The sequence below is a fragment of the Mus pahari genome, chromosome 14 (assembly GCF_900095145.1).
Source record: "Mus pahari chromosome 14, PAHARI_EIJ_v1.1, whole genome shotgun sequence".
NCBI lineage: Eukaryota > Metazoa > Chordata > Mammalia > Rodentia > Muridae > Mus > Mus pahari.
Genome location: NC_034603.1, coordinates 37,835,905 through 37,857,293, shown reverse-complemented (window position 1 = coordinate 37,857,293; position 21,389 = coordinate 37,835,905). Strand labels below are relative to the sequence as shown.

Here is a 21,389-nt window from a genome sequence, read left to right as displayed (position 1 = left end):
AAGCCTGTCGTCAGGGACCCACATAAAGGTGGAGGGAACTATTGGAAGTTGTCTTCTGATAAGGGCTTATGTGAGTGCACACACGCATAAGCAGACTTTTAGATGAGGTTCAAAAGACAGCTCAGCCATTCAAGCATGCGCATGCGTTGCTCGTACGCAGAGGACCTGTGTTCAGTTCCCAGTGCCCACATTCATAGCAGTGTACAGCTAACTGCATGTAACTCCAGTTGCAGGTGATCTAATGCCTTCTTCTGGCCTTAGTGGGAGATTATATATATACATACATATATGCAAAACACTCATATACATAAATTTTTAAAATAAATAAACCTTTAAAAACTAAAAAAAAAAGGGGGGAGGGAACTGGAGAGATGGCTCAGGGGTTAAGAGCACAGACTGTTCTTCCAGAGGTCCTGAGTTCAATTCCCAGCAACCACATGGTGGCTCACAATCTGTAATGGGATTGATGCCCTCTTCTGGTGTGTCTGAAGACAGCTACAGTGTACTCACATACATAAAATTAAAAAAAAAAAAAAAACCCACACAAAACACACACATACACAATGCATATTGCTCTCCCAGAGGACCTTAGTTCTGTTCCCAGCAACGTCAGGAGACTCACAACTTTCCTCCAGCTCCACGGCCTCTGGTCTCTATATCTATAGGCACTGCACCCATGTGTGCATGCTTATATACAGACACACACAATTAAAGTTCTTTTAAAAAAAGTATTCATTTCCTAAGACTCGTGTATTTGGAGTCTTCACTCTAGCAGGATCTATGTGACCTCAAATTCATGGTGATCGTGATTTAGTATCTCCCAAAGTCCGTGAGAGACTAGAGGCTCCTACTACGCGCTTTTAGAAGTGTTTTAATTTGGCAAAACCTTCTAGATCTCAGAATTTGCTTAGAGTACACCCCAACTTGAGTCTGCTACCTCACGCCCTCTTTATTTGAAGGAGAGATTTTTGATTTTTTTCTTTATAATCCAGGTCTCTGCATCTGAATTTACCTTTCTCTCTTTTAACTTTAGCTAGGAAGTCCTCCCTCCAGTCTACCTCCAACCTTCTGGCTATAGTCATTTAACTCTTCCATCGCTTATCTAATCTCTTCCCTTTTTAGTGGATGAGACTTTAGTTTAGACCAGCGGCTCTAAAGAGTTTGAGAAAGAAAACGGATAGCTTGAAGATGGATCACCCTAGGTCAAGTAGAATACAGGGACCGGGTACACGCCGGAACTTCAGCTCCCACCATGCATCGAGGCCCAAGACCACGCCCCCACCACGCAGTGCATTGTGGAGCATGAGTCAGGGCCCAGACACACAACCTTTGGGCAGGCGAGACGCGAAGAGGAGAGGTCAGTGGTCAAGACTTCGGTGGCGGCTTTGGAGATGCAGTCGGCTCGGATGACCCCGAGTGTGGGGCGACAGCTGCTGCGGCTGGGGGCCCGAAGGTCCGTATACAGCAAGGGGACATTGGGTCTGGGGAACCAGGGCAGAACTGAACCCCAACTCCTTACAGCTCGCGATCTACTGTGCTTCAGGGACAACCCCGGCCTATCTATGCCCAGCGACTTTATGCCAGTGGGGCCACTCAGGTAAGTGACAGCGGATGAGAGAGAGGGACGTAGAAATGCGAGTTGCCAGTTCCCACTAGCCTGCGACCGACAGGGGTCTCTCTCTTCGACCCAGTCATCTGGCGACAGTTCTGTCACCGAAAGTAGGGGAAAGGGCACGCCAGGGTGCCCTAGTGAGAAAGTAAGGGAACATGCACTGAACTCACTTCCTAGAGTTAGCGCTTCCTGCACACCTTTTAAAACCCATCTCTGCTTTGCCCTTTCCTCCAGGCAGTTCTGGACAAGCCAGAAACCCTCTCCTCTGATGCTTCCACCAGAGAAAAACCAGCCAGGGCAGTAAGTGACTGGAAACTGGACTGACACTTATGAACCAGTGGCAGATTCACCCCCGGGCACCCACTAAGACTCTTTCCTTCCTTGCCCAGGAATCGAAGTCCTTTGCTGTGGGGATGTTCAAAGGCCAGCTTAACATTGATCAGGTGTTCCCATACCCATCTGGTAAGTGAAGGCTTAGTCAGTCACTGACAGTGTGGGCAGGGGCGCTCTCCCCGCCGGCCTAGCCTGTTCTTCTCTCCCATTATGCAGTGCTCAATGAAGAACAGACACAACTTCTCAAAGAGCTGGTGGGACCAGTGACCCGGTTCTTTGAGGTAAGGGATGACCAGGGCACAGCCCCTCCTGGGCTAAGTAAGATGCTAAGGAGCTTAAAGGAGCCTCTGATTATGAGATCCTATTCCTTGCTCAGGAAGTGAATGACCCTGCCAAGAACGAGTCCTTGGAGAAGGTGGAGGACGACACTTTGCAGGGACTTAAGGAACTGGGGGCATTTGGTCTGCAAGTACCCAGCGAGCTGGGTGGTTTGGGCCTCTCCAATACCCAGGTGAGAGGATCCCCCTTGTTAACATCCCACAGTGCTCCAGCGTTGGCAGACTCACCACTAGGGCCAAGCAACCTGCCAAAGCAGTGCCTGCCTGCCTGCCCTTTTTCTCACACATTTCCCCCCTGAAACATGATCTGTGTGCAGTCCACTAGGACTGTGGACCTAACCGTGGTTCCCAGGTCTTTGGGGACTGTGAGGCAACATAGTAGGCAACCTTCCCATCAAGACCAAGGGCAGCTGGGCACAGTGGCACTCATCTCTAATCCCAGCATGGAGGCAGGTGGATCTCTCAAGTTCAGGCTAGCCTGGTCTACAGAGGGAGTTTCAGGACAGTCAGGGAAACACACAAAGTTTCAGGCTAGCTGGAGCTATAAAATGAAACTGCCTCAAAGGGGGGGGGGGGAGGGAAAGGTTCTCTAAGCCCTTTGATGGCCCTGCTCCTGTCTCCTTAGGAAACTCCAGGGCTTCAGGCTCTCATGCTAGAGAAGCAGCCTACCTGAGAGCCCCTGGTCAGTCTCCCTGTGCCCTCTCTGATCCCACTCCACTCCCCATGCTCAGAGTAGAGATGCTCCAGGTCCCAGGCCAGGCTCCGCCCTGCTGCCCATTCTTGTTGAGGACAAGTTCAGTGCAGCCAGCTACAATGCCTCCTCTCCTTCCAGTATGCTCGCTTGGCAGAGATTGTGGGCATGCATGACCTCAGTGTCAGCGTTACCCTGGGAGCGCATCAGAGCATCGGCTTCAAAGGCATCTTGCTCTATGGCACAAAGGCCCTAAAAGAAAAATACCTCCCCATTGTGGCATCTGGTAAGGCAACCTAGAGACCCAGGGGTAAGGAGCGTGACAGCATTACATGGAACTGCCTGGGGGATGCAACTCTGATGGTCAGGATTCCCAGTGAGTCAGTTCTCTTCCCCCACAGGGCAGGCTTTGGCTGCTTTCTGCCTAACAGAGCCCTCGAGCGGGTCCGATGCAGCCTCCATCCGAAGCTCAGCCGTACCCAGCCCCTGTGGAAAGTATTATACTCTCAGTGGGAGCAAGATTTGGATCAGGCAATCTTCCATTTCTCCTCTTCTTCCCTTCAGCCCAATGTCCTGACCCTTCTGCTCTTAACCCTATACTAACCACCTCATTCTTTCACAGTAATGGGGGCCTGGCCGATATTTTCACCGTCTTTGCCAAGACGCCAATTAAAGATGCAGCCACGGGGGCCGTGAAAGAGAAGATCACAGCTTTTGTGGTGGAAAGGAGCTTTGGAGGGGTTACCCAGTGAGTGTGGGGCAAAACAGCAGAAATCAAGGACGGGGACAGCACTGGGCTCTCAAAAGCAAATAGTCAATACAGGCCACATTGGGGCTCTCTCTGTACAAGAGCCACCCACAGGAGGTGAGCAGTTTGTTTCCCTGGGGGAACAAGCTAACAGGCCGTAGCTAGATACCTGTAGCCCTCAGAGCACATGGGCAGTGCCCTGTATCCTTTTTATAGTCTGGGGAGTTCTTCCCCGATCATGAGAACTGAAAAGGCCATTTCCCCCCCCCCCCAGCAACCTGTTCACACCTCAACTTCCTGCCCTGTCTTTTCAGTGGGCCCCCTGAAAAGAAGATGGGCATCAAAGCATCTAACACATCAGAGGTGTACTTTGATGGAGTGAAGGTGCCATCAGAGAATGTGCTAGGAGAGGTGGGAGATGGCTTCAAGGTTGCTGTCAACATCCTCAACAACGGAAGATTCGGGATGGCTGCAACCCTCGCCGGCACCATGAAAGCCCTCATTGCCAAGGCGGTGAGTCCCAGCTAGCACATGTCCCTGACTGCCTCAGAGCGCCATGTCACACACATGCACACTCCACATCGGCACAGTTAGGCCTCCAGCCTGTCCAGGTGGAGACTGCAGAACCACAGTGGGGTTACATGCGCCCTCTTTCAGGTTGATCATGCTACTAATCGTACCCAGTTTGGGGACAAAATTCACAACTATGGGGTGATCCAGGAAAAGCTGGCTCGGATGGCTATTCTGCAGTATGTGACTGAGGTAAGGGCCTCCTGGGCCCCTTCCCTGGAGCCCTATGGCTTTCTTCACAGTTGGGTCAGACTACAACCCCCAGCAGCACCTGGGGCAGTGGGTCTCCAGCTTTACACCAATGCCCTAGGGGATGCGAGGAGGCATAGTCAGTTCTCTTCTGGAGAGTGGCGCTGCTCTGCTAAGTGCTTCCCAGATGTACCAAACATGAATTTTAACCCACCCCTTTATAAGTCTGAAGCCTCGAAGCCCCCGATTTACCAAATCAGAGGGTCAAATAGTGGACATGTTTGACCTGACCAAGAGGCTAAAGTGAATTCAAGGGTTGGGGGAGTAGGTCAGAGCTGGTCTTGAAGGTCTGAATATTAGCCATTCTGTCTGATGCAGCCCTTCCCTGTTGTCGTCCTCATGCCCCCCACAGTCCATGGCTTACATGCTGAGTGCCAACATGGACCAGGGATTCAAAGACTTCCAGATAGAAGCCGCCATCAGCAAAATCTTTTGCTCGGTGAGGACCCAGGAGTGATGGAAGGGTGGAGTCCAGTTTAGAACCTCAGCTCCAAACCCCAACTCATCTGGTTCTCTGTCCTCAGGAGGCGGCCTGGAAAGTGGGAGATGAGTGCATCCAAATATTGGGGGGCATGGGCTTTATGAAGGTACAGAATATTCCTCGGCAGGGGGGGGGGGCATCCGTTCAGAGTGGACAGGCACATCTCAACAGAGGTTTCTGTGTCTTCCCGTGTGCCAGGAACCAGGGGTGGAGCGTGTACTCCGAGATATTCGGGTCTTCCGGATCTTTGAAGGGGCAAATGACATTCTTCGACTGTTTGTGGCTCTCCAAGGCTGTATGGTAAGAGGAAGGAGGATGAGGGAGAGCAACTGGGGAGGACGCTGAGTCCTTACTGTCGGGGGGGGGGGGGCCCCTCCTCCCCACAGGACAAAGGAAAGGAACTCACGGGGCTGGGCAATGCCCTGAAGAATCCTTTTGGAAACGTTGGCATCCTGATGGGAGAAGCAGGCAAGCAACTGAGACGGTGCGCTCAGAGGCCGCGGCCGGGGCCAGGGAGAGACAAGATGGGAAGCCGCAACTGACCAGTCACTCTTCTATCTCCTCCCAGGCGGACAGGAATCGGTAGTGGTTTGAGTCTCTCGGGGATTGTCCACCCAGAGTTAAGTCGCAGTGGTGAACTGGTGAGTGAGCCTTAGAGCAGAGCCTGTAGTGGCTGTGCGCTGCCTTCCCCTCCTGAGCTCTGTGTCTCTCCAGGCAGTGCAGGCTTTGGATCAATTTGCCACCGTGGTGGAGGCCAAGCTGGTGAAGCACAAGAAAGGGATTGTCAGTGAGTGAGCTCTGTGACCCCCCTTTCCTCCCCAGTCCCTCCCTGCAACTGATAAGCCCCACCTCATCTTCCTGACAGATGAGCAGTTCCTGCTGCAGCGCCTGGCGGACGGCGCCATTGACCTCTATGCCATGGTGGTGGTTCTCTCCAGGTAAGCAGGCAGTGTGGGATGCTGGGCAGGCTGGAGCCGCAGAGTAGCTGGGCCAACACCAGCACTCAGGATTATTTTAACTTCTGTTTCCTTACAGAGCCTCGAGATCCTTGAGTGAGGGCTACCCGACGGCACAGCATGAGAAAATGCTCTGTGATAGCTGGTGCATTGAGGTGAGCCTTGGAGCGCCCCCCCAGTACAGGTGGGCATTCAAGATACAGGCCTGACCGTCCCCTTCCCTCTCCCCAGGCTGCAACTCGGATCCGAGAAAGCATGGCCAGCCTGCAGTCCAGCCCTCAGCAGCAGGAGCTCTTCCGGAACTTCAGAAGCATCTCCAAGGCCATGGCAGAGAATGGTGGTCTGGTCACCAGTAACCCCCTGAGGATCTGAGACTCCCAATCAGGCCCCGGCAAGGTCATGTGCCTTCTCTGATGCCAAATCAAACACTGGCCCCCTTTTATGGGGGTGCTGGAGTACTATTGCCTTAACAATAAATTTTCTACCAAGTCACTGTCTGCGGCTGAATGTCACTGCTCCCTCCTCTCCACTGCCTGCCTCCCAAAGAAAGGAGCCAGAGGCTGGGGGAGTTGGCCTCTATTTGCTTTATTTGGTGTTTTGTACAAGTGACTAAAATAAATAGAGTAACAAAGGCAGCTACACAGTCCCCAACACACCACCAGCCTCCTTGGACTGCTGTCTGGGTTACGCAGCCCATACCTTCTTCTTCCCAGGGTACCACTGACCACCACCCACCTCGACGTGAGAGCTGACTAGGCAACTGGAGGTGGTGGTCATATTCTGGGGTTAGAAGGGATTCTCCATATAAAAGAGGAACTGTCTATTTAAAAAAATACTCCCCCAAATATAAGAAAGTCTATTTTAACCCCCCCAAAAGCTTATAAAAAATAAAGCTAAAAATAACCAAAGGTCCCCATCTACCTCCGAGGAAGGGGGTGAAGGACCAGGCACTGCTGGTAAGAGTCACAGTGGCAAAAACATTTTGGTAGGCACCAGTCGCCAGGCTGAGCCCAGGCACTATGAAGGGCACCAGGCTGAAACTTGCCAGGCCAAGGGCACAGACCCAATGTGGCCTCAGGTGGATCCTACATAACATCCACAAAAAACTCACTGGGGTTGCCCATAGCCATGTGGAAGCTCTGACGGCTAGCTGTCAGTTCTGGGGGCACAGAGCCCAGGTCTCTGACTGGAGGGGCACCAGGGGGCTGCACTGCTGTGGAGACGGGGGGTGGGGGCGGAGGCATCATGACTACCATCATGGGGTTATAGGGGAGAGCCATGCCAGGGGGGGCTCCGTAGGGATGCAGCCCAGGAAGAGCTCGGAGATTAGGAGGAGCGCCTGCCGAGCCCCTGGATGGAGGGGGACCGCCATCACCAGTCCCACCAGGCTCCCCACCCCGCCGAAGGCTGCCTCCCCGGCTGGAGAGTTCTGACTCACTGCCACTGCCGGACTTGGACTCAGGGGCCCGTTCCTCAGGCCTGCCTGTGCGCCCGGCCCCCCCATCGCTTCGTGTTGACCCGCTGCTCCGACTCCCTGTTGGAGGGGGGAGGTGACAAGGAAAATGAAGCTTAGCCCAGAGTTCTCGGGACCCCAGCCCTGCTCTTGCCTGCCCCCCCCCCTCAATCCACCCTACTTGTGTCCGCTTTCTCTGGCTGTACTGGTATGTGGGAGTGGGCCACTTACCCTCACTGTGCTGGCTGCTGGCACTGCCTCCACCATAGGTGTAGGAGGAAAGCTCGTGGTAGGGTGGAGGCTGGGGGCTGTAGGGGTGTGGCGCTGGATACTGGTAGGAGAAGGTTGGCAGCAGCGGCCAGGGAGTAGCTCCAGGCAGAGGAGCCAGGGTATCCTGGTCTGAAGCCCCACTGGAACCGTCATTGTCATTCAGAGACAGGTTAACTAGGTCTGGAACAAAATGGAAGAGAGGTCCCTGCTTTAAGAGGCCAGGGTTCCTGAGAACAGAGAAACCTGAACCCTGTCCCCAGAGCTCCCCATGAGACAAAAGCCAGAGACTATGATGGCTTAGAACAGGAAACTCGGCTGCTGCAGCAGAGACACAGCCAGAGCCCTCACCACTAGCCCTAAAATGCTTCTGTGGGCCTCATGAGGCACTCTTTCCCTTGGGGGGTGCAGCTCGGGTACCTCGCTTACTCAGCAGTACACATCAGCCTGCTCTCCTCCAGCCAGACCTGCTGACTTACAACTCTCACAGCCACCACTGAGGTCCCCGAAGACATAGTAGCACTGCTCAGAGAAAGTAATCTTGTTGACGGTGTGCCGGATGAGTCCCGCCTTCAACAGCCCACTGGCGTACTTGCGGGCCTCCCGGCGCTCAGGAAAACCTTCCACATGATGATACAGCCAGTCTACTACATCGGAGCCTGGGATGCAGCACAGCGCAAACAGGTCAGACTCCCCTCCCAGCCCCCCCCACCCTTGTGATGTGCCCAGCCCCCCCCCACCCTTGTGATATGCCCAGCTTTGGCCTCCTCCCCCATCCCTCCCATGCCATCTTGCTCAGGGCCTGGGAATACCTAGAAAGGCGTTTGGAATGGTGATCTTGAGCCACATTCGGTCCCGGACTTCGAGTCCAGACTCTGGGGCTGCCATAGCCTTGGTGACAGAGGCCATGTCCATGTGGACAGAGAGACCCCGGCCTTCGCAGCCTGACAGGAGAAACCACAGAGAACTTACGAAAAGTCCCCTCACACACCCAGGGAGGTGGGGAAGGGGAGAGCCTCACCATCGGGCAGAGAGGAGCCAGATGTGATAGTGCTCATAGATGAGGAGCCGGGGTAGGCGGGGAAGGCGCCAGTCAGCGCGGCCGAGTGCGACACCCAGGCGGCAGGGTCAATGGGCTGGATGGGCTCATCTGGGACAAAAGTAACATAAAACACAGAGATGATGGCTGCTCAAGCCTGGAAAACTAGGCCTGTGTCTTCCAGAATTAAGAGCCCTGTCTACCCCTTCCCTTGGCCCTCCTGAACACATTCCCTACAACTTCCGGCTCTTCTCATCTCTTTTTGGGCTTGTTTGGTTGAGGCAGGATTTCACCCTGTAGCCCAAGCTGGCCTCATCCGTCTAGAGATCCTCTTGTCTTAGCTTCTCGAGTACCAGGATTACAAGTCGGAGCCCATGCTCCCCAGATCTCCTGACTCCAGACCCCAGCACCAGGATCACTCACTTCGAGGGAGGGTGAAGTAGGCCTGGGGAGACGGATCCCAACACTTGGCCACGGTCAGCACGATGGGGCTGTGGGGAAGAGCAGAGCAGCTCAGGGGAGGGAAGAGGCCTCAGGCAGCCCAAGGCCTGGCAGGAGGAGGACTGAGGACAGAGAGGTGGGAAAGAAAGGAGCTCACGTTGCTGGGCTAGAGAGAGTGAGGGTGAAGGCCTCACAACACGGCTAAGTTAAAAACGCTGCTGCAGGGAACAATGGAGAGCAGAGCGAATGTTCCGTTCACTCACAGGAAGCTTCGCACGGGTAACACCGAACGATCCTGTTCCAGGACCCAAGCATGGGTGGAAAAACCATTAAAGGTTTTCTTGACCAAAGAAGCCAAGACGGTAATTAGTGTCAGTGAAGAGGGGGAGCAGCGAGGAGCACACAGTGGGTGGCCTCTCAGGTGCTCACCCACAGCTGCTTCATGCTTTAGTGTGGAGTGACATGCCAGTGAGATTTGCAATTTGGGGGTTTTGTTTTGCTCTGTTTTGAAAGATGTATTTGTTTATTTTATGTACGTGAGTACTCTGTCAGTCTCTTCACACACACCAGAAGAGGGCATCAGATCTTATTACAGATGGTTGTGAGCCACCATGTGGTTGCTGGGAATCGAACTCAAGACCTCTGGAAGAGCAGTCAGTGCTCTTAACCACTGAGCCATCGCTCCAGCCCTTATTTTGTTTGGTTTTTGTTTTCTCACTATGTAGAACTGGATGGCCTGGAACTCACTCTGCAGACCAGGCTGCCTCACGCTCAGAGAGCCCAACTGTGCCTCGAGTAACATGTTTAAAGGCATATACCACCATGCCTGGCATCACATCTTTTTAAAATTACAAAACAAAGGTAAACGGGCTTAGACCCAAGAGGCCTGGGACCAGCAGCACTCACCCTGGCTTGTGTACAATGTCTCTCAGCACCCGTACAGCATCGTCGTTGCTCATGTTCTCAAAGTTCATATCGTTTACCTGAAGGGAAGGGGTGGTAGGTCACAGGCAGTGTGGGAGGGGCAGAGCATCCGCCCCAGCCAGCAGCCGGGCAGTCAGCGCACCTGCAAAAGCATGTCTCCGGGCTCGATCCGCCCATCTGCGGCCACCGCGCCCCCTTTCATGATGGAGCCGATGTAGATGCCCCCGTCACCACGCTCGTTACTTTGGCCCACAATGGAGATGCCCAGGAAGTTGTACTTCTCTGTGGAGGGGGACCACATGAGGGGACTGAGCCCCAGAAGCCCCGAGCCCCTCTCTCTCCTTCCCTTCTCCCCGCCAGGACCCTCCGTACCCATGTTGAGTGTGACCGTGATGATATTGAGAGACATCGTGGAATCGGTGACGCTGCTGAAGGATGAAGTCTGCGGCAGAAAGACAGGGAAGGTGTGAACTGCTCCCCGTCAACAGAGAGAGAAGCCACAAGCCTGTGTCACAGGGCCAGCTCAACCAAAGCCCACTTCATCCCAAAAGGACCCTCACCCTCTCCATGCGTGGCGGCCGCTGCTTCCTTCGCCTTCGGTGGCGCTTGAGGAGGCGGGAGGCACTGCTCTGCTCGGTGGAGCTGCTGAACCTGATAGCAATTGAGAAGCAGAGCATTTGGAAGTGGAAGTGGTCAGGGAGCCACATGAACCAATAAGACTGGCTAGGAAGGAGGGGGGGAGGGAAGTATGCAGCCATACCTACTCATGGTGTCGTCCTCATCCGAGTCTCCTAGGCTGGTGCTCTCCAGCTCACTGGTCATGAGGGTGGAAGAGCTCTCATACCCCGCCAGGTGGCGCTCCAGCCTTGAGGGGCCACCAGGCCTGTGGCCACCAGCTGTGTATAAACAAGAGGCTCAGGAGCCAGGCCTCCCATTCTTCGTGCCGGCATGCTGAGGCTTGCCTCCCCTGCCCAGCTCAGTCTACCCTGCCTCCAGGGCCCGTCCCCTCACCGCCATGTTCACTGCTGTCTCTCCTCCGAGGTCGGTCTCGCCTCAGTGATACGACAGATTCGGTCTCTGTCTCAGGCTCTAGATTTTCATGGCTGCTGGATACGTTAGGGCTACACAGGTGGAGAGAGTTTCCAACCAAAGTCCGTTGGACAGAGCACCGAATGCTCAGTCCCCTCTCTCAAGGGGTCTAGACTGAGTTCCCTCTTCGCTCCCCCTCCCCTGGACTCAAGAATGTAAAGGACTCACTGGAAGGACGGAGGCCTTGAGTCCCCAATGCCACTGGTCCTTTCTGGTGGCAAAGGGGGTAACGGTGGAGGTGGGGGAACCAGTTCTGTCCGAGACTCATGGGCTGGGGGAGCCGTCTCAGGCTGGGGGGTATCTGACGACACGAGCTAGAAGAGAGCACGTGAGAAAACATGGCTCCACTGGGGAGCAGTGTACGAGAAGAAACTAAGGAAAAGGACCAGAAAGGAAGGGAACAGGGTCTCAGAGACCTGGGCGAAGAGGCCAGAAAAAAAAAAACAATCCAGTATGGGAAGCTACCGGAGGAGAAGGCTGAGGAATGCTCACTGCCTCCACATTAGAGAAGAGGGAAACCAGGGCCACCTGCGACTGAGCAGCAGGGAGACTGTGAGACAGGCTGAGGTTGGAAGCAGCTCGGTAATGAATCCCCTTACCCAGGAGACAACCCTCCCATTGAAACAAGGTAGGCGGGCGTTGTCATCGGAGATCTCTTCCTTCACCACCCTGCGGAGAGAGCAGGGTGGTTAGTAAGGTGCCAGGTGCGTTGGGGATACACCTTCAACTAACACTTGGGAGGCCGAGGCAGGAGGCACTCAGTGAGCTAGGGTTACCCCCCACACACACTCTAGATGGGCGGTGGTGGCGCACGCCTTTAATGCCAGCGCCCTGGAAGCAGAGGCAGGCGATCTCTGAGTTTGAGGCCAGCCTGGTCTAAAGAGAGAACCAGGACAGCCAGGGCTACACAGGGAGATTAGTAAGGCTAAACTGGTCAACCCCATTCCATTCAGCCCAAGCACAGCAGCTTGCTGCCCTGACTGACAGGCCGTCTGCTTTCCCCCTAACGTATTCATACACGTCTGTGTGCATGGCTGTCACATGAGGTTATCTGCAGAGGACAGAAGAGTATTATCTCCCCTGGAGCTAGTTACAGGCTGTCGGGAGCCACCAGTGGGTGCTAAGAACAGAACACACTGGCATCTTCTAAGCCAGCTGTCTAGTTCTCTGTCTTTCCTTTTTCCAGTGGCGGCAGTGACATACGTGTGTGTGTGTGTGTGTGTGTGTGTGTGTGTGTGTGTGTGTGAGAGAGAGAGAGATTTTGTATCCCTGGTTGGCCTGAATTCACTTATGTAGGCCAGGCTGGCTTCAAACTCAGAGATCCGCCTGACTCTGCCTCTCCATCCTGGTATTAAAGACGTATGTCACCAAACTTGGCTATGCTACAGGGCCAGCATGCATCACCACGCCCGGCTCCTCTGCTTTTACAGTGAAGTAACTCACTTTCATACACAAATAAATAAATAAAAATTCCAGACTCTCTCATTTACCGCACCGCTACCCCAGCTCACCCTTAGAGGCACAATGCCACTCCAAAGACTTCTTCCCATTGGATCCGAACCTCAAAGTACCACTCCAAAGTCTCGTTGGTACAGTTCCCAACAACTGCTCCAAATATCTAATTTAGGAGCCTGGCCGGCCGCCTAGCCATCTCTGTCCTACCCATCTGTCCCATAAGAGCCTCTGGTCCTCATGGAACCTGCTGCCCTCGAGTTCTCTCTAATTCACAAGCAGAGACTGCCCAAATGTGTGGCTTTTGCTGGGTAAAACCCACCCTTAAATACAACAATAATACTCCATGTGTGGAACGCTCCCACGGAGAGAGAAAGCTGGGCCTCCCAGTTCCGGGCTACCTCACCTCACTAAGCAATCTGCTCAGCCTGAAAATCCCAAAGCCCAGCCTCCCACAGGTTCCTGCTGTGGACTAGACCTGCTCCTTCCTTCTCATACCCACAAGAAATCAGTAGTACCTATTCGATTCAACACGTGTCCTGGGTGTGTGGCACAAGCACTCACCTTTGTAAGCAAATCCATGTCGACAAACTAAGAACAGTATGAGCCATTCTTTCACACACATAACACCCTCACCCTCAAATTAGAACTTCTTAGGGGTGGGGATGGGGGCTAGAGAACTGGATCAGTGGTTCAGAACACTCATTGTTCTTGCAGATGAGCCAGGTTTAGTTCCCAGAATCCACCTAGTGGTTCACAACTATCCACAGTTTGAGTCCCAAGGGATCTGACTGGTCTCATCCGAGCTTCCCAGGCACCAAGCAGGCACACAGTGCGCACAGATATGTCTGTGTGGTTAACTCTAGCCTAATGTACTCCGGGGGCTTGGGGATATGCTTCATGAGTGCATCTGCTATCGAGACGGCACAGCCCTGTCACCACAGGCTACTCAACATAATCCAACTCTTCCCAACAGAGCCTCACCCGACACGGCCCAGTCTCCTCCAGAGCAAGCAGTTCTGTATCGTGTAAGCTAGTCCATGAACTAGTTAGCCTCCATACTAAATGAAGATTACCAGTCACCAAGAATGTACCATGTGCCATGCACCGAAATTAAGTGTTTTACACTATGATTATCACCATGCCAAAGATGAAGAAATCAAAGCACGAAAGCTAAATAAATTGCCCAAAATTATAATGCAAAAAGAAGAACCTTGATGTAAATCCAAGACCAACTCCCTAGACAGTATGACTTTCTCGAACAATTGTTAACAAGGGTCCAGCTTGTCCAGGGAGCTGAGAGGGATGAGCTCCAACCACAGGGACTTTCACGGGTGAGAAGTCTCTCCCCAACCCAGGTGGCAGGTCACCTTTCTGTCCCCAGTACCCTGCTATCCCTGCTTGTCAACTCAGGACATCATAGCCTAACGTAGCCTGAGCTTGGGACACGGAAGGCTCAGTCCCAATCGCTACAACAACAAAAGACTGCCTTACATACAGTCCCAGTCCAGCCCAGGGTCACCCAGCATGTCACAAATCACCCCAGAACTCCACAGCCCCCAGCGTCTCCACATAAGTAGCCCTCTACACCATACTGATTACAATACCCCGTTCCGCTGTGATGTAGTAGTACCACCACCCTTTTTGTTCCCATCTGTCTTGTAACGTAAGAAGCCCAGGTCTGGGTCAGGCATGTTGATTGCCACACATATCTTGTTCCCGCACTCCGGATGCAGGCGTAGAGTCAGAGCTGCTACAAGTTCAAGGCAAGCCTGTTCTATATTGTGTTCTAGGTCGCTTCAGTAACAAAAGGAAGTTCTGGCTCAGCAGCTGACTGACTGGCTCTGGAGAAGACTGGAGTTCAAGTCTCAGCACACACCTACTGGCTGGCGGATGCTAACTCCAGTTTTAAGAGATCCCATGCCATCTACTGGATTTGGAGGGCACTGCATGCTTGTGGTACACACTATGTATGCATGCAGAACACCCAAACACATAAAGTATCTTTTGTTTGTTTTGTTTTGAGACAAGGTTTCTCTGTGCAGCCCTGGCTGTCCTGGCACTGGCTCTGTAGACCAGGCTGGCCTTGAACTCAGAAAACTGCTTGCCTCTGTTTCCCAAGTGCTCAGATTAAAGATGTGCACCACCACTGCCCTTCACATAAAATATCTTTAAAAAAAAAAAAAAAAAAAAAAAAAAGCAAAAAATCTTCCAACTGTCCTCAGCCCCCAGGGGGGAGGAGGGGGAGGAGGTTCTGGCCCTAAGAGAAAATAAGAACCCAGAAGAGTTCAGAATGGTACATGCTCTGCCAGAAAAGTCTACTTCAAAACAGCATAATAGATCCCAATAAATCTCGCTGCAGTATTAGATTGTACCGTCCCAAAATAATACTATGGAACCTGATTAATAAGCCAGAATAGCCTAATTGCCTCACTATAGCCCCGTCTACATAAAAACACTGCATGCCCAGCATATTGGCTCACACCTGTTCATTCCAGCTCTGGAGGCTGAGGCAGGAACTCCATGAGTTCGAAGCCAGCCTAGGATACAAAGAATAAAGCCCTACCTCAAAACAAAAGAACAAATCAAAACAGGCAAACAAACAAAATTACAGACTATCTCTATATAACTCGCGTGCAGACGTCTGAGAGCGAGCACACCAGCTTACCAAGAGATAGAAGACTTTAATCTCCGCACAGCCTAGCATATCCTCAAGCATCATTTCTTTGCCTTTTGGCTAAAATCATGGGGAGAGAATGGCCAAACAAACCAGTGTTTCCCATTTCTCCAACCCAATTTTCTCGCCATCCAGTCCGTTCTTCTATATGTCCAAATATAACCTTGTCCGTCTTGGGATGGGCTTTCTACAACATGCTATGCTCCACTACAGGCCAGAAACATTCCAAGGTAGACCGGTCTCCCTCAATATCGCCCAATCCACTCTAGCATACCCACCGTCCTTCCCAGTCTAGGCCTCGCGCTTACCCAAAATCCTGATCCATAGACTTGAAAAAGTACTTGGCGCCCGCGGGCCGCTGCAAAACGCTCTTGAAATCGCCGAGCGTGATGCGCTCCGCCGGGACAGGGATCTTCACCAGGTAAGGAGTCTCTTCTTCATCCAGATGGTAAATCACCTTCGTCTCGCCTACACCACCGCCCCCCGCGCTGCTGCCCGCCATGGTCTCGCTCGCGCGCTCCCGGGCTCAGCCGCCCACCCAACAAGACTAAGCGCCCCCGCCGCGCCTGCGCACACCGGCAAACTGACGCGCTAGCGCCAACAGCGCAGGGCCAGTGCGGAAGACGTGCCCAAGGAGGTTGGCGGGGACCAGCGGGCTGATCGGGGAGAACCGTGTGGCGAGACTCAAAACCTAGACCACACTGTCGAGGGCCACTACCACCACGGACGTCGCGAGCAGCACCGAGGTCCCCGCCCACCTCTCCCCATGCCACGTGACCCAAGCCCGCCCACTTTGCGCAGCCGACTGTCCTTCACGTGACTTCCTTGAGTCACGTTACTACAAGCTCCACCTAGTCACCCACGTGACCACTGCCTTGAGCAACGGTCTTCAGCACTAAACGACTCCGCCCCCAAACGTGTACACCCCCCCAAGTACCTTAGCAGGCTTCTACTCTTGGAATGTTGGCAACCGGCCCCCACTCTGCCTTACCCATCTGAGGCTCAAGGCACCTCAATAGCAACTATTAGAGGGGCGGGGGTATGGGCTGATGAGTGAGAATTGCAACTTGGGGCCCTTAGGGTAGAACTCCTAGACTGTACTTGGGATGAGAAAGCCCGAAAGCTAGTGGGTTTGACTTTCGGTGGAGGGAAGTGACGAGGGGCATCAGACAGTGCCCAAGCCAGATTTGGCCCATATATTTTCCATCTCCACCTCCCAAATTGTGGAATTACAGCCCTGGACTTAAAAGTGGGCTTCAGCCCCAACTCCACCCAAAACCTCCACCAGGTTTCCCCAAGATCCCCTCCCCAAGTAGGACAAGGAGGGCTGTAAAACACAAGAGCCCACTCTGCTTTATTTACAACACATGGGCCGTCTGTACAAGCAGCCGGCCAACAGTATTAAAAATCGAGGCGAGCGATAATTGACACCTTTTTTCTTTCCTTCCTCACTCCACAGGCTTTGGTGCTCCACCTTTGAGCAACCTCGCTCAAATGGGGGAGCCCAAAATTAAAAATACATCCGGTGTAAAAGAAAGTAAACGGGAGAGAGAAGAAACATGAGGGGAGTGCTGTATTTACACTACAGTTTTATAGACAACTATCCCATTACATCCCAGTTTGAGCCCTGGACCTGAAAGTGAAAAGGGTGCAGGGGTCACTGGACAGAGATTTTGTCTACACATCCAGTCTCCCCGACCCAACTGTAATGGGGTCAATTTCAAGTCCACGGAGCAGGAAGGACAGAGTAGAAGACACTCATTTCCAAATACGTCTCCCTTGGGAATTGTGGCCCTCAAGTGGGGACAGCCTCCTCACTACTCCAAGGGAAGGCTGGAGACTCTTTGAGGCTCAGTTCCCAAGTAATGTCACAAGTTCCAGCCTTAGTGATGTCAGGGTTCTCCAGATTTGGGGAGACCCCCTAACCGCCGGGCCTCTGGCCGAAGTTCCTTGCATTTCTGGCAATAAAAGAAGTCGGGAACGTTGGTCTTCTTAATCTTAGCACAGGAAAGGTGGATCCATGTCCCACAGAGGCTACACTCGATCATGGGCCGCCCAGCAAAGGGCTTTCTGCAGTAACACGTGATCAGATCCCAGGAGTCGTCACCTGGAAAAGACAAAGCTCTCCAGCGTTCTGCTTCAAGGCTTAACTCCTAAGAGCCCCCAAAGCCATCACCTCGACTCCCCACCCCGGGCAGCCCAACTTCTCACCTGATTCTACCATGATGTCCTCATCCATGACCCGCATCTCGCCTTCACTGGAGCTAGCATCTCCATCTTGGCTTGTTTCTGTGCTGCCCACATCTTTGCCTTCACTGTCAGTAGGGGGAGCACCTTCAGAGTGCACTGCAACAGGGGGCCTGGGGGCTTCAGGGGGTGTTGGGAGCACAGGGGCCGGGACTCCGCCCCCCACCATCATCTCTTCCTCCTCCTCCTCCTCTTCTTCCTCCTCCTCCTCCTCTTCAGAGTCTGTATCACTGGGAGCAGCCCTGGGAGGGCCGGGAGGTGGGAGTCTATCCCCCCGGTCTGCCTTTTTCAACTTCCGCTTCTTGCTCTTCTTGATTCGAGACCGCTTTTCCCCATCCCCAGGAGCCGGTCGAGGTCTCCGAAGCACCCCAAAGCCAGCCCCACCTCCTGGTCCCAACTTTCTATTCTTTCGGTCCTTCTTTCGAGGCTGGGAGAGGTCCCCCTGGGATGGCGGCACTGGGGTGAGAGCGGCAGGGGGCCGGGAGGTATGCGTCAACGATGTGGGAGAGAGTGGAGAAGCCACTTTGGGCCCATCCAGATCAAAAAGAGAGTCCTTGAGCTTCATCTTCTCAAGCAGAGTAGCACTGTCAGGGGCCTGCAGACGAGAAAAAGTGGACCTTGGGGGTCCTGGCTGGGTAGGACCTGCTTGAACTGCCCTTCTCTTTGATGACTTTGCTTTCTTAACAAAAGTCTGGATAGTTCGAAGGTCCGACGGGGCCGAGTCCCAGCCATCACTGTCTGCTGCACTCTCACCTCGCAATGGAGAGCTAGAGCCAGAGGCTGGCCAATCGCTTTCCTTAAAAGGAGGAAGAGACTAGGGTCAGCTGGAGTCTAGTGACAGCTCAGCCCTGCCACGTGTCCAGCATAAAAACCAGGAACTAGACGTATCCCTACCCCAAATCTGATGTGTGCTCTATAACCTACCTTCCTCACAGTCCTCAGGGAACCTTTAGAACAGAGGCCACAGCTGAACTTCCAAAACTGTCTCGGTATCTCATTTGCTATGACACTCATCTCCCTACAGCTTACCTGGAAACACTTAATGTTAACAGACACTCAAAACCATTAAAAAGCCTTGAGCAATACTCCAAACTTTAGTTACTGACGTTCAAAGCGTCCCTCCAAGCCAGCTCTCCCACCACAGCCCTAAGGGCTTCCGGTTTTCTTAGTCTTGCATATTACGGTAGGCTCTTCCTATAAAGTAATTCACTCTGCCTCACGTCAGCTACTTTTCTGTTCCATACCTCTTTGCTAGGGGGGATGTAACCAGCATAGGCCAAGACAAAACTGCAGAATTTGTTAAAATCCTCAATGGTTCTCCGCCTTTTCTCCGGTGGCTAAATGGAAAGACAAAACACGATCACATGGAAACTGAGCACGGCTGTTAAAGGAGCCCTCCCCGAAAACACAGCCCCCTAAATTGTCACTCAGTGTACTGGTATGGGACAGCTCACCTGAGTCTCTGCCTTAAGAGTCGGAGGCGGATCTGTGAAAATCAATAAAAGCTGAGTCAAGGCACTAGAAAAAGCGTCTGTCTAAAACCCTACCTCTAAACCTCAGAGTTCCCGACCTAATCCCATCCACGGAGAGGTCGCCCGGCCCAGCCAGCCACAGCCCCCAGCTGTGCCGGACCCGCCCCTGCTCCCCCTTCCGCCCCGAGGGGCGGAGCCCGGGCGCGGCGCCCTCCCCGGCCTCGCTATAGCGCTCCCCTTCCCCCACCCCGAGGCCCGGCGCCCCGCCCCCTCCCAGCCTCTCCAGTCAACTCGGCTCTCTTGGCGCCCCACCCCGCCATACCGCTCCCGGGGCGAGACCAGGCCACCGCCCGCCCCCGTCCTTCACACGCGCCCGGAGCCCAGAGTTCCCAGCCGGCCGCGCTCCACTGCCCTGGGCCCTTCGAGACCGCACACGCCGCCTGCCCGCCCCCAGGGTCCAGGATGACCACGCTGAACTGCTCCCCGCCCTCCGGGCCCCTTCGACTCGAACACGAGGCCGGGCGCGCCCCTCACCCCCACCCCAAACACACACAGGCTCACGCTCCCCAACACTACTTCGCGTCCGGGACGGGCGAAGAGCTGCAGCCCGGAGCCAGCCCCTCCGGTCCCCCCCACCGCACCCCGCGGCCGCGCTCCCCACAATTTCGCTGTCCCTCCGCCCCCATCCGGGGCTTTAGCCCCTCCCTCCCCGTCTCGAGCTCTTCGGGCTCCCCGCCGGGCCCCCGGGCCCAGTTCCGAGCTTCTCCGGCCGCCCCCCTCCCGCCCCCGGACTCTGCGAGTCCTCAGGCTACGGACCCCTAAACTCTGGCCCCCGGTCACCCTCCAGCCGCTCCACGGAAGGCCCCCTGACGCCGCCGCTGCCCCCCAATACACACTCCACAACTCGGAAGCTCTTGCCCCGGCCGACCAACCCCCCCCACCCGCGCAAGTTGCCGGTCTTAACCCCCCCCCACCTCGCCCCGCCGCCCCTACAAGTACCGGGCTCGTCTCGCTCCCCAGTTCTCCGGCCCCACAACTACCCCTCGGTATCGGGCTCCCGGCCGGAGACAATACCCAGAGCCTCTCTCCACTCCACAACTACCTGCCCACCCCTCTAACAATCACCAAGCTAGCTCTGGCGGCAACTACGAGGTGCTCAAGCGCCACGGCCACCAACTCCCCCACCTCGGCCAACTACCGGGCCCCTCACTCAGTCCTCTTCGTGCTCCCTCAACTACTCTCCGGAGGGCAAGCAGCTTCTCCCGGCCTCCCTCTCTGTCTCGGAGCGCCAAGCAGTCCGAGGCCTTTTCAGCCCTTAGTCCCCGAAGCCGGGTCTCCGGCGCCCAGCCCCAGACCCCGCACCGCCACTATCCACGCCGTGCCTGATGTCTAACTATCCCGACCCGGTCTCCGGCTCCTCTTTCTCCAAGCTATCTCAACTCATCGCCCTTCCATCTCGAGAGCCAGGGCCCCGACCCCCTTTCCCGCACTCCTCTGCTGGGTGCCGGGGCTCGACCTCCAACTTTGCCCATTGAATCCTCACCCGCTCCCTGTCCTCTGTGCCTATGGAGTGCTTACCTTCGGGACTGGGCTCCGCCATGGCTTCCAGCATCGCCCCCTCCCCTCCACCCGGTCCGGCGACCCCCTCCTCGAAGCCGGGATTCCCGGTGCTGCCTTGGGTGCTCCGTGTTTCTACTGGCTCGCTCCACCGAAGTGTCCGCCTTGGCGCGGTTGAGACTCCAGTCCGCTACCGCCACCTCCCTCTACCACTGCCTCCCGCACTCCCGGACCGGGCCCCCTCCCCCCGCACCGCCGGCCGCCTGCTCCCTCCTCCTCCTCCTCTCTCCTCCCTCCCTTCTCCCCCTCCCCGCCGGCTCCGTCGCGCAGTGCACCAAGGGATTTGTAGTCTGTACAGGAGCCGCGGAAAGGGGCATGCAAGATCCTCCGGAACTTCAGTTCCCAAGAAGCCACGGGTTGGCGCAGGCGCAGTAAACAACTTCCCCACCACCACCACCAGGGGAGTGGCGGGGAGATACGCAACGGGAGGGGGAAGAAGAGCGGAAGAGTGCACATTGACTCCCGGGAAGTGTAGGCTGGGCGGGACCAAGAAAGTAGACGAAGAAGGGATTATAACTCTCGGCCACCATACTGCCTCACTTTGTACCTTCTTTTTACCCCCTCAGGGAACCGCCCCACTTCCGGTCAAAAGAAGAAATGGATGCTGGGAGATGAAGTTCTAGTGATAATGGCACCTTCTAGTATTTGCCGTCTCTCAAATTCTACTTTACAGAATCCCATACCCTAGCACAACCTCTGCCAGTGGCAGCAGTTAAAGACAGTCCTTTTACTA

The 21,389-nt window shown here is 54.6% G+C and overlaps 3 protein-coding genes across 5 annotated transcripts; 1 reads left to right on the top strand and 2 right to left on the bottom strand.

Moving 5' to 3' along the window:
* The first annotated feature begins 1,292 nt into the window (after positions 1-1,292).
* Acadvl (acyl-CoA dehydrogenase very long chain) lies at positions 1,293-6,475 on the top strand. The gene is made up of 20 exons (XM_021213318.2): positions 1,293-1,453; positions 1,522-1,597; positions 1,847-1,912; positions 2,002-2,074; positions 2,162-2,226; positions 2,322-2,456; positions 3,116-3,260; positions 3,376-3,505; positions 3,597-3,722; positions 4,037-4,235; positions 4,380-4,484; positions 4,894-4,980; positions 5,066-5,128; positions 5,221-5,322; positions 5,409-5,506; positions 5,591-5,663; positions 5,737-5,809; positions 5,888-5,960; positions 6,058-6,133; positions 6,210-6,475. Exons 1-20 carry the CDS (start codon positions 1,392-1,394, stop codon positions 6,348-6,350), a joined length of 1,968 nt encoding a protein of 655 aa, XP_021068977.1. The 5' UTR covers positions 1,293-1,391; the 3' UTR covers positions 6,351-6,475.
* Positions 6,476-6,547: 72 nt separating this feature from the next.
* Positions 6,548-16,098, bottom strand: Dvl2 (dishevelled segment polarity protein 2). Its single transcript, XM_021211582.1, has 15 exons — positions 15,629-16,098; positions 11,791-11,860; positions 11,360-11,505; positions 11,114-11,223; positions 10,863-10,998; positions 10,663-10,753; positions 10,475-10,544; positions 10,245-10,384; positions 10,085-10,161; positions 9,161-9,228; positions 8,720-8,848; positions 8,511-8,642; positions 8,178-8,357; positions 7,663-7,881; positions 6,548-7,512 (listed from the first exon to the last, which is right to left on the bottom strand). Exons 1-15 carry the CDS (start codon positions 15,820-15,822, stop codon positions 7,064-7,066), a joined length of 2,211 nt encoding a protein of 736 aa, XP_021067241.1. The 5' UTR covers positions 15,823-16,098; the 3' UTR covers positions 6,548-7,063.
* A 550-nt stretch (positions 16,099-16,648) lies between these two features.
* On the bottom strand, positions 16,649-20,903 carry Phf23 (PHD finger protein 23). Of its 3 annotated transcripts, none has more exons than XM_021212206.2 (5): positions 20,618-20,821; positions 19,022-19,053; positions 18,812-18,904; positions 17,532-18,162; positions 16,649-17,427 (listed from the first exon to the last, which is right to left on the bottom strand). In XM_021212206.2, the coding sequence occupies exons 1-5, from the start codon at positions 20,649-20,651 to the stop codon at positions 17,213-17,215; spliced, it is 1,005 nt and encodes a 334-aa protein (XP_021067865.1). In that variant the 5' UTR covers positions 20,652-20,821; the 3' UTR covers positions 16,649-17,212. The 3 variants fall into 3 exon arrangements, with proteins under 3 accessions (XP_021067865.1, XP_021067864.1, XP_021067866.1); XM_021212205.1 differs by having other exon boundaries at positions 16,870-17,427; positions 17,532-18,363; positions 20,618-20,903; XM_021212207.1 differs by lacking the exon at positions 20,618-20,821 and adding an exon at positions 19,593-19,722 and having other exon boundaries at positions 16,870-17,427; positions 17,532-18,363.
* Between the last annotated feature and the right edge of the window lie 486 nt (positions 20,904-21,389).

Excerpts from the sequence above, each read along its gene's own strand:
- Acadvl (XM_021213318.2), top strand. The coding sequence starts at position 1,392 with ATGCAGTCGGCTCGGATGACCCCGAGTGTGGGGCGACAGCTGCTGCGG. Across the intron at positions 2,075-2,161 it reads GGTGTTCCCATACCCATCTG|TGCTCAATGAAGAACAGACA; the intron begins GTAAGTGAAGGC and ends CCCATTATGCAG. Across the intron at positions 5,323-5,408 it reads TGGCTCTCCAAGGCTGTATG|GACAAAGGAAAGGAACTCAC; the intron begins GTAAGAGGAAGG and ends TCCTCCCCACAG.
- Dvl2 (XM_021211582.1), bottom strand. The coding sequence starts at position 15,822 with ATGGCGGGCAGCAGCGCGGGGGGCGGTGGTGTAGGCGAGACGAAGGTG. Across the intron at positions 10,754-10,862 it reads GAGGACGACACCATGAGTAG|GTTCAGCAGCTCCACCGAGC; the intron begins GTATGGCTGCAT and ends AATTGCTATCAG. Across the intron at positions 8,358-8,510 it reads CATTCCAAACGCCTTTCTAG|GCTCCGATGTAGTAGACTGG; the intron begins GTATTCCCAGGC and ends GCTGCATCCCAG.
- Phf23 (XM_021212205.1), bottom strand. The coding sequence starts at position 20,651 with ATGCTGGAAGCCATGGCGGAGCCCAGTCCCGAAG. Across the intron at positions 19,054-20,617 it reads GGCGGAGCCCAGTCCCGAAG|ATCCGCCTCCGACTCTTAAG; the intron begins GTAAGCACTCCA and ends TGATTTTCACAG. Across the intron at positions 18,905-19,021 it reads CTCTTAAGGCAGAGACTCAG|CCACCGGAGAAAAGGCGGAG; the intron begins GTGAGCTGTCCC and ends CTTTCCATTTAG.